Source organism: Anguilla rostrata, chromosome 8 (genome assembly GCF_018555375.3).
Source record: "Anguilla rostrata isolate EN2019 chromosome 8, ASM1855537v3, whole genome shotgun sequence".
In the NCBI taxonomy this organism is placed as follows: Eukaryota; Metazoa; Chordata; class Actinopteri; order Anguilliformes; family Anguillidae; genus Anguilla; species Anguilla rostrata.
In genome coordinates this window covers 28672054-28688141 of record NC_057940.1, presented here as the reverse complement: position 1 = coordinate 28688141, position 16088 = coordinate 28672054, and the positions used below count along the sequence as shown (strand labels likewise).

The 16088-nt window shown below is 43.1% G+C and overlaps 2 protein-coding genes across 3 annotated transcripts in view; one reads left to right on the top strand and one right to left on the bottom strand.

Annotated features, from left to right (window-relative positions):
* dock5 (dedicator of cytokinesis 5) overlaps positions 1–10485 on the top strand; it is a 40267-nt gene extending 29782 nt beyond the window's left edge. For both annotated transcript variants that reach the window (XM_064347552.1, XM_064347551.1), the window contains exons 37-51: positions 121–240; positions 503–592; positions 1011–1115; positions 1633–1774; positions 2457–2538; positions 2771–2855; positions 3189–3275; positions 3837–4013; positions 5515–5598; positions 5680–5817; positions 6295–6470; positions 6677–6821; positions 7080–7230; positions 8422–8537; positions 8674–10485. In XM_064347552.1, the coding sequence (XP_064203622.1) occupies positions 121–240; positions 503–592; positions 1011–1115; positions 1633–1774; positions 2457–2538; positions 2771–2855; positions 3189–3275; positions 3837–4013; positions 5515–5598; positions 5680–5817; positions 6295–6470; positions 6677–6821; positions 7080–7230; positions 8422–8537; positions 8674–8775 (1800 nt within the window). In that variant the 3' untranslated portion in view covers positions 8776–10485. The remainder of the gene's footprint in view (positions 1–120; positions 241–502; positions 593–1010; positions 1116–1632; positions 1775–2456; positions 2539–2770; positions 2856–3188; positions 3276–3836; positions 4014–5514; positions 5599–5679; positions 5818–6294; positions 6471–6676; positions 6822–7079; positions 7231–8421; positions 8538–8673) is intronic.
* An 882-nt stretch (positions 10486–11367) lies between these two features.
* Positions 11368–14374, bottom strand: LOC135260339 (toll-like receptor 13). The gene is made up of 3 exons (XM_064345578.1): positions 14239–14374; positions 13829–13956; positions 11368–12924 (listed from the first exon to the last, which is right to left on the bottom strand). The coding sequence occupies exons 1-3, from the start codon at positions 14372–14374 to the stop codon at positions 11368–11370; spliced, it is 1821 nt and encodes a 606-aa protein (XP_064201648.1).
* Between the last annotated feature and the right edge of the window lie 1714 nt (positions 14375–16088).

The following is a 16088-nucleotide window of genomic DNA, read 5'->3' as shown; positions in this document are numbered from 1 at the left end:
ATCTCAGCACCTGGACTGCATAATAGACATAGGCAAGATTTTGTAAATGTTATGAGAAAAACACGTCGTGGCGTTTCTTTCGTTTGTAATTGGCCGACCGTTCTCACGTTCTCCCCCTAGTGGTCGGACAAGCCTTGCGCGCCCCACCTCATCCCCCGCGACGGCTCGCACATCTGGACGCAGCAGGAGCTGAAAATGAGGCTCTTCCAGGAGATCATGTGCTACCTGGACAAGGGCAAGGTGAGCCGCCCGCCGACGCCCCCAGCTTTCTCCCTCGCCCGCCTCTCTCGGGGTTGCCGTGGCGAGGCCACGCCCCCCTCTCCCCCCTGCTGGCTGCTTGACGTGAGCACAGCGGCGTTCGCCGTCGTCTTCGCCCCCAGCGCATGCCGAGAATCGCTGAAAGCCGTCGGCGCCCCCCCCCCCCCCCTTTAACGTGTAACATTCCCGTCGCTGCTGGGAGCCCCATGACTGAGCTGTCTCTCCGCGGGCGTGCTGGTTTCAGATGTGGGAGAAAGCCATCGAGATGAGCAAGCAGCTGGCGAAGATGCACGAAAACCAGATGTTCGACTTTATGGAGCTCAGCCAGCTACTGGTAAGGACGCGCCTCTCCATCTGCCACTGAGGTGCCACACTGGCATGGGTTGGAGGGCGGGCGTGCGCTACGCTGGTGTCTCACCGTCGTTTATCTTGATTTTGAGTCGGCACAGGAGCGGCGTGAGTCACGCGTGCCCGCTGTTTGTTTCGGCGAAAAAGTTTGCTAAACCACCACCTCATCGACCGCGTATCTGCGTGCGTCGCCTGTTGTCCGTGGTGTCCGAGGCTGAATAAGAACAACCCTGCAGCCTCCCCATGTGCCGACTTGGTTCTGTTAATTAGCGATTGTGCGACACCCAGATAGAAGCCGTCGGTCACAGTTTTTTTTGGGTCGGGGTCGTTTGATTGGGCGAACCAGTTCCGGCTGTTTGATGTATGCCCGCCCGGTGACCGTACCGAAAACCCTGTGTTCTCAGAAACAGCAGGCCGAGTTTTATGAGAACATCATGCACGCCATGCGACCCCAGCCTGAGTACTTTGCAGTCGGGTACTACGGCCATGGATTTCCCTCCTTCCTCAGGGTGAGTCTTTCTTGCTCGCTCTCTCTGTCCCTACATCTCTCTCTCTCTCCCTCCCTCCCTCTCTATCGCCTGTCTCTTACTTTCTCTCCCTCTCTCTCTCGCCTGTCTCTTATTCTCTCTCCCCCTTTTCCTCCCTCGCTCTCTCTCGGCTCTCTCCATTTGATATGTATTGGCTATGAAATAGGTTTTTGTTGCAGTGATACATGTAGGTTACATGAATCCTTAAGTGGCTGAGGCAGTGTGCAGATAAAAGGTTATACTGGAGTGATGTAGCGATATTTTTTAATGAGACTTCTAAAGCAATAGCAGCCATCTGTTTCAGAAGGCTATCAGTTATCTGAACGCAGCGTAGATCCTGTCAAAACAAATGGACTTTCAGTGTACCCAGCAAACCGCTGAAAGTGACTGGAGGGGGTTTCGTTTCCAACCGTGTAGCTGTTGATTGCTGAAGGTTCTCGAACACAGCAAAGCTTTTCTTGATTGTCTCATTGCATTTCCATTGCTTGAACGGTTTCAGAACAAAGTGTTCATTTACCGCGGCAAAGAGTACGAGTGGCTGGAGGACTTCAGCCTGAAGCTGCTCTCTCAGTTCCCGATGGCGGTTAGAATGACCAGCACAGCGCCCCCTGGGGACGACATCTTGAACTCCCAGGGACAGCGTATCCTTTTGTCGTGTGGCATGTTCGCCTGTTATTCCCCTGTTCAGTCCACACGCACACTCCATTGCTACTAGTGGCTTCTGGAAAAAAAAGAACATTGACAACTTCTTGCGCGCAAGCACATATTCATACTGATGTGAAGTGCTGCTACTTGAATTAAAATGGTACAGCAGGCCAGGGTGCCTGTGGTTACATTAAGTTGTTAGATTCTCATTTGATATTGAAGGCAGAATTACTGTGTGACAAATTGGTAGCATTAATATTAAGTATCTGAATGGACATAATGCGCAATTATCGGTCGACATCTCAATGGCCAGCCTCTTGGAGCAGGCTGGTTCCATTTAGCCAAAGCTTTCTTTGAATTTAACATTCAAATGCTTACCGAATGTTCCATAGAACCCAGAATTAATTTCAAGCTCCAGTTAGAATGTGTTGTAAATGATAAAGCAAAGTATTAATCAGCGTTTGAGATAAAAGCACTGCTGCCTGTGATATCGACTGTGTATAAATGAATATATAGGGAGCGACAGAGCTGTGGGTAAAGTGCGGAGATTATCTTTCTGCCGTTTGGGGTCCGGATGATTTTAGATAAAGTTGTAGTTTGCATTTAAAATCAGCCCTGATGGGTGTATAGCAGTGGACCAGTACAATCATGCAATCGGTCCTCAGCTACACCCCACAGATATCCAGTGCTTCACTGTCAAACCGGTCCTCACTTTACCAAAAAAGTTCAAGGACAAGGGAGTCCCAGAGCAAATTCTGAAGTAAGGCACTTTGTGTATATTTTTGCATATCAATTGTTTGTTTAGCAGATGCTTGTGTCCAAAATTATGCATATGTCATTCACTGTTCATATATACATAAAAATGATACGTGTGTGTGTCTGTGTATTAAATTGCAAAAGAAGACACAAGGGCCATACAGTATTTTAGGGGATAAATTGTGTGCTTACAGAGTCAGTTTTGTAGTCTTTATTTGTTGCCCCATCTATTCTAGTTACTACAGAACTAATGAGGTGGATCAGTTCCAGTACTCCAGACCCTTCCGGAAAGGAGAAAAGGACCCAGATAATGAGTTTGCTGTGAGTAACATCTCCGGAGTTTATCGTGGTTCACAATCTTACAGAGATCAGGCAGATGCTTTTTGAGCCAAGGAGGCTGAAGAGTCATCCATTATCGCCTGTTACGCTTACCTTTGGTTAACCTTCTGTGCTGGAAGGAGCTTTTTGTTTGTAGTTTTTCATCCTGATGATTTCTCAAAGACTGCAGGGTTTCCGTCTCTGCCAAATAATAGCAATTGAAATTGTTCAGGAATCCAGCCGGGATACAGAAATTGACTCGGAGCCTCTTCAGATTTTTTTTGTTTCTGAAAGGTCGTTTCTTTGTCGTTTTTCATGTTCATCCCCCCCCCGCAGACCATGTGGATCGAGAGGACCACCTACACGACGGCCTACCGCTTCCCCGGGATCCTCAAGTGGTTCGAAGTGAAGTTCAGCTCCGTTGTGAGTCTCTGTTTCGGGTGGCTCGCGACTGACACCTTCCCTTTTGATTCACGTTCGTCTGCACCTGAAACCGCTTTCATGTATGAAGGGTCGGCAGCTTGAGCGGTTTTTAGAAAACGCTGCATTCTGTGGTAGGAAGCTGCGGTCGTCTACACCGTTCTGCTACCACTTCCTCTCTCCTCCACAGTCACCATGCTAGTTACGTTTCCCCATCTGCCTGAAAGCCCAGATTCACGTGACCTGCTGTTCTTTCGCTTGCTAATCTAAGATAAGACTAAGATAAGAAAAGAGTGCTAAGATAAGAAATCCCGCAGACTAGCACACACACCTGGGCCACGCAGTGTGGAAACCGAAATCTCCGGTACTAAGTCACCGAAGTCTGACGCACGATGGTTTAATTACGGCAGGTGAACTTTGGGTTAGGACACGCGTCCTTCTGATTGCGCAGGATTGATGGGCTAATTTGAACGCTTGATTAGGCCGCAGGATGTTGACAGGCTTTTGAACGCCGACGCGCGGGCGGGCGTCGCGGGTCGTAACGTTGAGCTCGCGTCCCCGCAGGAGGAGATCAGCCCCCTGGCGAACGCCGTGGAGACCATGGAGATGGCCAATGAGAAGCTGAGCAACCTGGTGCAGCAGCAGGCCTGCGACCGGTCTCTGCCTGTCCACCCCCTCTCCATGATGCTCAACGGCATCGTCGACCCTGCCGTCATGGGAGGCTTCTCCAACTACGAGAAGGTCAGGTGACCCCAAGGGCTGCCCTTCTGTGGCTACACAACTTTGTTCATCCCTTTACCTTTGTGTTCAGTCAGTCCTGGGTTGCATAACTATTTGGAATACATTAACCCTTTAGATGCAAGTAAAATTCCAGAAGATTCCAGACTTAAAATTATCAGACAAAATCTGTTTTATATGATTGTTCATCTCAGGTAGGGAATGGTTTTGTTGAAAATTCAGGGATCTGCAGGCCTTCTTTTAAATATGACCAGCATTTAGAAAGTATAAATTATTGTATTATAAATATTTTTTTTCACCTGTGGTCCTGTGGACATTTTAACATTCATATATTCTTGCTAAATATTGCTCTTGTGTGAAGAGTCAGACATCAGAGTTGCTGCTTAAGAAAAAATGTATTTCAAACTTCAGATCTTTCTGCATATCGAGAGTCAACAGATATGTAGTGGATCACCATTTACATTACTAGTACTGCAGTACTACCATTTACAGTACTAGCAATGTTAGAGATTCTGTGTAAATTATATGTGGCAAAATATATGCCCAGGTTTACAGAAATACTTTTTCTCTCCGTTTATTACTATTGTGTACTAAACATTTGAAACCTGCTTCCCTGAATCTAACAAATAAATATTTTTAGAAAATGTCAGTGGGATTTATTTGAAGATTATTATAATAGGATCTCTAAATGTCTTGGGAAACACCGTAGCATTTTTGTTTACTTTCTCACATCTGTGAAGATTTAGAAACTTCTTCAGATTTTCCGATTTCCACTCTAAGTGAAAATGTCGCCTGTTAAAAGAAATATAAACACATTTTAAAAATATAAACCAACACAGCAATGCAAATATGTCCCAGGTGTGCGAGATTTGAAAACGGTGGCAGGAAGTGATATCGCCATGATTATAAAACAGTCTCAGCTTGTGTTGGTGAAAAAAAAGAAACATTACTGAAGCACTCCTACTTCAAATATAAATATGTATAAAATTATACATAGAAATGATATTACATTTATATATGTACAAGTTGTGAACCAATAATATAATACGGTGTAGGACCACAATGTGTGGCCAGTACAGCTTGTGTGTGACATGACATCGGAGGTCACCATCAGGAATGGCCATGTGGGTATAAGGTTAATGAAAGTGTGGGAGGTAGCTAAGAGCAGATGTCTATGAAAATAACATGAACACTTCAGGCTTGTTCAGTGTGAATAGAGATAGATGGAGATGGTATTTAATTGCCAGAATGAATGCATGTTTTTTGAAAATCTGTGCAACTGAATTAAGGTGGATTTGATAGATATGATAGATATGAAGATGCTCATCATTAATATAATTAATATGATGTGCTATTTTTATAATCTGTCATGGGCGTGACTTAACAGGAACATCATTTTTTTATTCTAAAGATGAGTAATAAAAGGCTTTAAAATATCAGATATTTAGTGACAGAAATATGTCAAAAATTTATGTCCAAAAAAAAAATCTGTTTGTGTTTGCAGGCATTCTTTACAGACACCTACATACAACAACACCCGGAAGATTCAGGGCGCATTGAGGTCCTCAAGCATCTCATTGCCCTGCAGGTTAGTTTTGTGGAAGCCCCTCTGCTCGCTACACTCGGTGCTGTATCCTGTTCACTCCCTAAACGGCCCTCTGTCCCTCAGATCCCCCTCCTGGCCGACGGGATACAGATCCACGGCGAGAAGTCGACCGAACAGCTGAAGCCCCTGCACAACCGCCTGGTCACCTGCTTTCAGGACCTGAAGGAGAAGGTGGAGAAGCATTATGGAGTCATCACTCTGGTCAGTCTATCTCTCTTGGTTATCTTTAGCCTCACTGTCAGTGGATGCAGGGCCCTTTGAGTCCTCCCATCAAACTCCCAGTCGACATTATCAGCGAGTTTGGCTATCACGCGCGCAACACCCTGGATCACCTTCTTTTCATTTTGATCGTTCTCTGCTGAGATTCCAGCAGACATGTAATGCCATTGCTTTCTGTGTGTGTGTGTGTCTCTTTGCGTGTGTGTGTATGTGCATGCACATTTGTGCGTGTGTGTGTGTGTGTGTGTCTCTGCGTGTGTGTGTGTTTGTGCATGCACATTTGTGCGTGTGTGTGTGTGTGTGTGTGTGTTCTCTTGTGTGTGTGTGTGTGTGTTGTGCTGCCATTGTGTGTGTGTGTGTGTGGGGTGTGTGTGTGTGTCTCTTTGTGTGTGTGTGTGTGTGTGTGTGTGTGTGTCTCTTTGTGTGTGTGTGTGTGCATGCTTGTGTTGTGCGCCCCAGCCCTGTTCCCTGACGGAGAGGAAGAAGAGTCGCGTCGGCTCGGTGGTGATGCCCTACATCCTCTCCTCCACCCTGCGGCGCATGTCCACCGTCTCCCTCCTCTCCACCGCCTCCTCCAGCCTCTCCAGCGGCTCGGGCTCTTCAGAGGGCGCCCCCTCCCGGCCCTCCTCCCAGGAGTCAGTTTGTCCCTTATGTTCGCCTCCACACTGAGCCTTACACTGTAACTGTTTCCACAGGAGACCTCCCTGCTCGCCCCTCTGTGTCTCTGTCTTATGTTCACACTAGCCCCCCTCCATCCTAATCTCTACCATTGCGGATTATGTCTTGATGATTCCCCTTTGCCCTCTGTTGCTCATTCACTCCTCTCCCCCTCTGTTCCCAGTTCCCTTTTGTCCCGAGTCAGTGACCGCCGGGCCTCGGTCCTGTCCCGCTCCGAAGAGGACAACCGGATTGGCCGCAAGAACCGAAAGGAATGGAGTGTGAGCAAGTCTCAAGTTCTGGTGGAGAGGCCGCTGGACACAGACGAGGTGATCTCAAAGCGCAGCTGTTGCTTCATATTCTTTTCATTGTGATTACAACTGTTCTGGTAGCATCATGGGAAAATTGCATGGCTGTGGCTGCCATGTTGTTTCCATTAATAGTACTAGTAACCATTTTGTTGTGGCTAAAGAGTTCACTGGCTGTAGGTAGCTCATGTTAATCTTGCTGTACTTGAGAGCTCTATTTTGACTGGGGGGAAAGCCGTTGTAAGGTACTCATCTGTGTCCCATTGCTCATTGTTACAGACTCCACCAGAGAAGCAGCAGAGACCAAAGAGCCTGCAGTTTGGGGACAGGCGTCTCACCCTGTCCCTCTTCCAGGGTGTGTCCTCTCAGCTCAGCTTGTCCAACCCTCTCAGCCCTCTGCCCGCCTCCCCAAACACTCCTCGAAGCTCCAGTACGTACTCTGGCCCAGTGCACAGCTGTGATACAAATTATAATAACGATGTAATATGGCAGTGTGGTGTAACATTAGAGGTTAAGAAATCGATAGGTTTCATTCCCAGGTAAGGCACTACACTTATACCCTTGAGCAAAGTGTACTCAGGCTTGAAGTAAACTTCTGCATTGCAGTAAACCAAAATAAACATTTTCAGTAAACTTGGTGGAACAGGTAAATTTTTATGACATTTTCCTTTTTCCTGAACTTTTTATTTTTTGCCAACTGTTTTTCTTGTCAGTATCTTGGGAAGCACCCTAGAGTTTTTGTTTACTTTCTCACATTTGTGAGGATTCACGCGGTATTTTGAAACTATTCACATTAAAAACGGCTACAGATTTGCAACTATAAAGAGTGGAAATGTACTTGTTAAAAGAAATAGACACATTTTTAAAATGCAAACAAACGCCGCACCACAATGTCCCAGATGTGTGAGATTCAGGAAACAGTGATATGAATTGATGCCACCATGATTATAAAGCAGTCTCTGCTTGTGTTGGTAATGAAACATTACATAAACACGAGTACTTCAAATATAAAAATGTATTTAATTAAATGTAATTATATAAAAATATATGTACAGGTAGTCAACAAATAATGCAATATGGTGTAGGACCTCACTGTGTGGCTGGGTTGCCAGATTGAGAATTAGTAAAACTATGCAACATGCACTGCTGGAAGTGTAATTGCAAATGACGTTGGCTGCTGTGGGGGCTGGGGGTGTGGTCCCCCTGGGCATTGTCACACCGGGGAACAATTGAAATGCCAATTCATTAGAAACGAATGCAAAAGTTCTTCCATCGGTTCGTCTGACTGGACATTACATTGTCCGATCAGGAATACACACCAGACCTGTATAAACAATATGAAAACCAAACATTTTGGTCAAAAACCATACATATGGCAACCCTATGGCCAGTACAGCTTGTATGGTACTTGACCTAGAGACTGCCAGCACCGGAGGAATGGCCATGTGGGTACAGAGCGAATGAAAGTGTGGGAGGTTGCCGAGGTTGCGATGTCAATAAAAATTGCACGTTCACCTCAGGATCACCTAGTCCTGCACTTTAGAGATAAAATGTTAAGGAGAATACTGAAGTGCCAGAATGAATTACCTCTGGTGAGTAATCCTCTCATTTCCTTCCTCAGGCTATACATCTCTTCCAAGTGACAACGACGTGACTACTGACCCCCCAGGGCCCCCCCCGCCCATGCCGCCGAAGAAGCACCCCCACGACGGCGACAGCCCCAGGAACTCTGTGGCGGTAAGGAAAGGGATGGAGCGACTGATGCTCTCATTTCTTTTTTGTTCAGAGTTTAAAGTAGCAAGGTGCTTGGGGAAGGAGGCAGGTGTGAATTTGTTGTCTGAAAGGTGCGTTCTCCCCCCCCCTCTCTCTGCAGTTCGTGCCCCCACTGCCAATGAAAGTGGACAGCAGGCCGCCCCCACCCCCTCCCAAAACCCGCAAATCAATGTTCCCTTCATATGATCACAGCGCTCAGTGAGAGAACCACCCCAACACCACAGCTCTCCCCCCTGAACCCCACTCTGAATATGATAAGAATAGAGAGGTGGGTGCTTTGGGTCAGTTTGAATGATGGTGAGTGATTTTTTTCTGAATTTGAGAGGACAGTTATGCGTGTTCGCTGTCAAAAGTGACAGATTTTTGGCGTTGCATTCCGATCTAGCCATTTTTTTTTAAAGCTTGTGTAGAAAATAAAATGCTAGCGCATTTAAACTGATGATTTAAATATATTGTATATATTGTTGTATAAATTGTGTGTATTACTACTGGGAAAGGGTACGACCAAAGGTTTCCTTTGCGGTTTTTTAGTGTGTGTTGAAATTTGATTAAACTGTCATTGAGTCAGTAGTTTCGCTGTGTGTTTGGGGCATTCTGTGTTAAAACAACAGGTGTTCAAATACTGAATTAGCACATTTTCCATCAGTGTTGTTTGTGCTGTATAGAAGACTGTAATTATACAACAGAGGTGTTGAATATTTGTTTTGTAATGAACATCTCCACAGTTCACGGAGCTCTTGCAATATAAATCGTATCACAATCGCAGTATATTGAAACAAGTTTACTGAAACAAATTTTTAACTAAAGAACTCTTTTGATGTCATTCATGAAGTTCATAAATCCAGTAATATTTGTCTAGTGATACAATTTCATATTGTTCTGTATGTGCTTGTCCAGTGTACATTTCAGACAAATACGTATGCAGCCCCAGACATACTGGTTTAGAGCTGTATGCGTATTTATTCAAAATAGCATATTGTTCTCTCTTGAAATGACTTGATATCATCAAAAAGTTTCATTTTCAGCTCCAAAAACATTAACTATGCATTATGTGAGGGTAATGAATGCACACTCAAGATTTCAGTGCTGCTTTAATTACCTCATCAATTAAATCAGCTTATTGAGACATGCACTGGATGGCTATAATGTAAATGTGATTTTTATTTTTTTGGTTTGTTTCTAATGAACAAATGACTGTATCTTTAGCAATTTCCTGCTTCTTTTGGAGGAAATGAGCTCCCCGTTTATTGTTTATTTGTGACAGAGTAAGGTACACCGCACGGAACAGTGGCTCACGCTTGTGTTTTTCAAAAATGAAACATTCATCGTGGTACATCAGGTGGTTGTTAAATTTCGTCATCTGTTGATTATCTGCTGCCTGCTTTAACTTATTTCCTTGGCGATCACATTTATTCAAGATTACAATATAACACTCATTAAGCAGGTTAGGCATTCTGAACAGCACAAGCCGTGTACATTAGAGTTTACAGCAATGAACAAATTTATTGCATTGAGACAAATAACAAAAGGTCTAATTATATTTTAACAATGTTTTCTTTTAAATAAAGTTGATCTAATGCGTTCTTTTGCAGATAATGAAATATTTTTGTATGCCTGCTCCATGCAGTTTATTTCTACATTTCTTTTTATGTCATATTTTAGAGAAAACTAAATATGGGCTGCCATTATGATTTTCAGTATTGTAGAATTTGAATTTTCAGGGACCAAGACAAGCTTTTTGTTTGTTTGTTTTTTTCATGCAAGTTAAACAATCATGGTACTGTAAAAGAAACTGTAAGAAATCTGTACAGGGGTGTAAGGTAATGTTAGCATGACATGTCAGACACTGAACTTTTTTTAAAATCAAATTGTAAATCTAACCAAACAAAAATAAATGTTTCAACAAGTGAAATGGTGCTTTGATGGTGCTCTTGCACAGGACTTTCCAGTATGAAGATACCTGTGAAAGAGCCGTTTTATGCTACCAGTTGAGTACAAGTGAGTACAAACAGTAGGTACTATATATTGAAGATATTGGGAAAAATTGTGTTTAGTTACTTCAGAAATAAGTTACCTCAAGCAAACCGCATTGTACAAATACACACATAAACACATAGGTGTTCTATGGACATGTGTGAATTACATTTGGAGTCATCTGTTCTTTTTCATTTTAACGTGCCCAAATTAAATTTACTGGTGCAATGTCCTATCTTTGTTTCAACACAAAAAAAATCTATGTTAATCTTAAATCGTAACAATATACATTGCGTGTGCAAACATTAGATATCATTTTTCATCAAGTGCTTTGGGCGGTGAAATTTAATTGCTACGTTTATAGCTACCTGCTGCTCCCATATTCTGTACCATGGCCAATATTTAAAACCTGCAATAAAAACCAGCGGAAGAACATCCATCTCATAAAATATAACAAGTTCTATCTTAGAAAGCACCATGCCATCTTAATTATAATGATAGAGTATGTTTACCATTGGAATTGTCCCTAAAGTAAAGCCAGCACTCATTGAACTGTACACATTTCATTGCTGAATTAGATTAGCCAATATTCCTTATCTTACATGTTTGCAAGTTGTGTTTGGATACTCATTTCCGGATTAATTAGCAATGTAAAAATAATTGATGTAAAGGGTACTATTTTCTACTATCTATTCTGACAGCAAAAAATAATTGCCAGCACAAGTCTTGTGGTTCTCATGTATAGAACAGTGAACATAAAGTCCTTGATAGAACCCCAAGTAGCCCTCTTAGGCCACTTTGTGTCAGTGCCGCAGAATCTTCACACGGCCGGCAGGGTTTCACGATGCCGTTTCAGAATAAGCGAGCGCAGTTTTTCCCAGAAAAGCCTTTGGGCTTTGGGGTTGCTTCCTGGCCAGTCCAGACAGGACTTCTTGCAGAGCTCCCTACGCAGGCGCTGGTGCTGGGACAGCCTGCTGGAGGGGATTTTCTCCAGGAAGACGAAGATCAGCACGTCCCTGTTGTCTGAGAAGAGCTGCATGTGGGCCATGCTCATCTCCAGCTTGCACCATTCGCTCTTCAGGAAGTGGCTGGAGATGATGCACAGGGTTTTGCGGCTGCGCTGGATGCTGCTTTCCACGTTGTCCAGGATGGTGCTCCCTAGGTCCCAGTCGCGGTCGGACACGCACAGCTTCATGTAGGGAGGCCCAGCATTGTCCTCCAGGTGTGGGATGAGCTCATGGAGGACCCACTGGAAGTCCCTCTCACTATAGGCCACAAAAGCATCAAAAGCAAATCTGGCATGGTTCATCCAGACCTCCCTGTTTTTTCTCTTGGATAGCATGATATACCATTGGTAGTATATCTTCCAGCGATACATGTACAACAAGCTAACCACTCCTACAATTGCTACAAGCCCCAATGAGGCAGAGAGGATGTACCAGGTGTATGGAGGTATGCACACAGGTTTGAAATCCATCAGCCTTAGGTCCCGGATTTTAATCGGCAGATGACATAGGACATTCTTGTTTACTGATGGGTTCTTCAAGGAGCCAAGCCACGATGAAACCCAAACAAGGTCACAATCACAAGTGAAAAAGTTGCTGCTCAAATCTACATGAATATTGGAAGGGAAGTTGAAGAGACCCTCTGGTAAGGTTAACAGATGGTTGTTGCTGAGATCGATGTGCACCAGGTTCTTGTTATATTTGAAGAGGTCCACCGGTATGGTCTGTAACATGTTACCATTTAAATTTAACAGCTTAAGGGCCTTAAGTGGATCAAAGGTCCCAGAGGGGAGGTCCTTGATGCTACAATGTGTCACATTCAAGGACTGGAGATCGCTGAGGGCCATGAATGCATCGCGGTTTACCAAAATAATCTGAGTTTCGCTTAATACCATCTCATGCAGCTTAGAGATTCCAGAAAAGGCTAAGGCATCCAACAGGTTTATTTGTGATTTGTAAATCTCGAGGATGGTCAGAGGACACAGCTTCAGGTTGTCAAACGTGGTCCTCCTAATGTCATCAAATTTAATATCGTACAGTCCCAAGTACTCAAGTCTTGAGTTCCTGAGGTCAAAAAACACTGTGTCTAAAGTGATGACTTGGATAGGGCCAATTCTTAGGGATTTGAGGTTAGGGAGCTCGTAGAAGGCCAGGGATCCAACCTGCAGCATAGCATAGTGCTGCATAATCTGAAGGTGCTCCAGGGACAACATGTACGTGAATGTGTTTGTTCCCACTTCGTGCAGCCAGCCATAGCACAGGTCCAGGAAAAATATTGAAGTGAAGTCAGAGAACATCCATTGGTTTATGCTCTGAATGTGATTTCCACTTAGAAGTAGAGTTCGTACATTTGTGGGTATTCCTCTTGGTAGCTGTTGGGAGATATGCAAACTTCATTGTCATTTTAATTTGTATCACATTCAATTTGGAAGACTTTTTAAAATGTTATTATGTTTTGAACATTCAGACCTTGGATCTATCTACCTGTGGTGTTTTTGTGACATGTATTGAGTCTGTCAAAATGCTTACCTGGGTCTAGGGTTGGGTGGTATTCTACTGGTCTAAACATAAATACCGGTATGACACAGTGCCATATCGTGGGTAACAAAACGTGTTTCCTTAAACAAATTTTGTTCTACTTTTGTCATGGTACATTAATTAATACACAAGACTGAAGTAAAACTGAAGCCTAGAAATCTGCATTTTGTGTGGCATTGCATTAGCCTATTTTATTGTGCCTGGCAAGCAAGTAATGTTCTAGCTAATCTGTCAGCTAAAGAGGACTGCTACTGCCACTTGACTTGCACATCCCTGCTGCCAATTCTACATTAGACAGGGCTTTCAGTGCTAGTGGTAATGTGGTGACATGCCTCCAGTCAGTACTCAAACCTGAAGCTGTGAACAGACTGGTGTTCCTTTCACGTACAGTAACCTTTGAAGAGTGAAAGTGAACTTCATGCAGACTGGTTGATAACATAAAGAAGTTAAGAGATATGGATCAATTGCTTGTAGAATTTAGATGAAAATTTTGAACTGAAAAGTAAGTTGAAAAAAGAAAATGCTGGGATTATAAAATGCTGGAAAATATATTTTGTACTAATCTCTGTGTATCTTTTCCATTTTTATTTAAATTATTATTGGATCAGGACATTTATTGGACATGTTTGTGTTATCTTTGCTGCAGGAGTTAAAAAAATAGTGTGATATCACATTGTTATCATGATAACAGTGCAAAATATTGTGATATGAATTTTAAGCCATATCACACACCCCTACCCGAGTCAGCTTGGCACCCTCACAGTTGAGTGTGTCACTGTTGCGGAAGTAGAAGCAGATTCCGTCCCGGCTGTGGTTAGTGCTGTATCCCGTGCAGTTGTAAAAGTCCTCAGGGTCTGGGCACTCATCTATGTAATGGATGACAGGGGTGTCTACAACAGAAGAGGCTGTTGTAAGCCGAGTAGTGGTCAGAGGAGGCTTGGTTGGGTAGACTATAGGGCCAGCAGTAGCTGTAGGTGCTTCACCAGAAGTTGTAGTTGCAGGAATTGTTGCAGTTTCAGGATGTGTCGTTTCTAGTGGAGGCGTGGTAGTGTATTGCTCTGTCGTTACATGTGACGTGGTGCTCCTTGGTTCGACTCGGTCCTGGTGGATAGCCCTTTCACGTCGTCCGTGGCGTAAGCGTTGCTCACCGTACTGTTGAAGAAAAAGTGAAGTCCGTGGAGGGAACTCTCTTGGCTGGGATTTGATCAGCCGTTTGTCCACACCAACTGTACAGTGAATGTGGGTCCCTCTCAGAATGATGGTGAGCATCCACAGGACGAACATTGTTCTCCCGCACAGTAATCTGTCAGGTGAAAACAATAGTCACAAAACATGTATGTCCTGTATCTGTTAAATATTCTAACTGGAATTCATAGCCATTTAAATACATTTCTTTAAACAGACAAATAAATCTGTATTTAGTTCTCTCTAAGGAGTATGTCCAATCCTGCTGAATGGGGCTATGTGACTAGTATTGCCAAAGAAACTAAATTGCAGATAGTTATATTTTTGTTCCATACTAATCAGACTTATTGTACTCATTAACTTTTCAAGGGCTAACACAAATTTTTTTGATTAGATTTCCCATATTAAAACGATGTACAGTTAAAGCTGAGCAATTTTCTTGAGTATTGAGTAAATCTAAAGCCCCACAGTAGTAGTGGCTTAACGTACACATTTGTATCATTCATGAGTAATGTGCTTATATATGACTGAAAACGAGAAATGTTACTCAAAGAAATGCATTATATATGCATTGCATAATGGCATCCAAGGTGATCATTTTTTTAAAGATAAATATCCATTTGAAGATTTACTGATCTAGTCCAGGTTAAGTGATTTCAAGGGTATGAGAAACTGCTGCTCAGAACTGTACCTGCCAACTTTAGGTCATGAATTCAGCCTTTTAACCTTTACATGACATTTTGCATTAACCTTTGTCTCTCCAATGCAAAATATGTCGTTTTTGTTTCCTTACGTATACAGCTTGGTATACAAGTTGTTTGGTTTGTGACAGTTTTTCTGGAGAAAGGTAAATTTAATCAGCTCAAAATAATTTATAAATAATCCTTATTATTGAAGTCCTATATCCTCCAGTATGCCAATATTTGTTGAGCAAATAGTACTCATCTCAGTGCTTCTGTCACTGTATGCCCCTGATCCCTTAATATATTGTACTGCATATAGTATTAGAAAGGCAATATAATGCACACATGATTTTAATTATTTGATGAATAAGCCTTTCTTTGCTGTTATTAATTTCACTTGTAATTTATCAAATGTAAAAATGGGAAGATTCAAACCCAAACCCTTACCAGACAGGAGATCCAGGAACCCGTTATCTTTCCGTGAGCCTTCTCTGGTGGAGTAAACTGTAAATTCCCTGGAGCTGTTCTGCTTCTGAGCTCATTTATGACCAGGCCTTATTGACTAAATGAACGCCCACATCTCTCAGAGTTTCTTAACATCCGTACAATGCATCACGTTTTATGTACCACAAAGGAAGTGTCAGTGCATTGGCCATAAATGTAAGACTGATTTACCTTGAATGCCGCAAAAAGATGTGGAGAGGCTGCTGTATATCCCCTATTGTAATACAAATCAATTATTACCTTTCATGAACTTGTGTAGTATCAAAGAGAACTCTCGAATGAATTTTGTTGAAGGCAAGGCTTTCTGCGAGCAGTTTCTTTCAAAGTATGAGATACTGAACATGCATAAGGATGAGGCATGAGCTCCAGATACTGCTGGTAGCCTCCTACCAGTCTTCTGTGCAATCATGAGTTCTTTCAGCTGTGGTGTATAATCAGGTGTAATCAGGTGTGATGGTACTTGGCCGTTTGTACTCTGCATGCTATGAGAAGAATGTCTGCTTTGTCTTATTATTTGGATTGTTTTGAGTAAATGTAGAGAATAGAAATATAATTAGGGCAGCTAGCCAGTTTTAAGGAGGAAAAGCCATGTACAAGGTTGCAGGTGAAATGGACATTCAGAAAAA

Coding starts and splice junctions, on each gene's coding strand:
- LOC135260339 (XM_064345578.1), bottom strand. CDS start 14,374: ATGTTCGTCCTGTGGATGCTCACCATCATTCTGAGAGGGACCCACATT. Junction 13,957..14,238: donor ACTTTTTCTTCAACAGTACG/GTGAGCAACGCT, acceptor TCCATTACATAG/ATGAGTGCCCAGACCCTGAG. Junction 12,925..13,828: donor AGGGTGCCAAGCTGACTCGG/GTAGGGGTGTGT, acceptor ATCTCCCAACAG/CTACCAAGAGGAATACCCAC.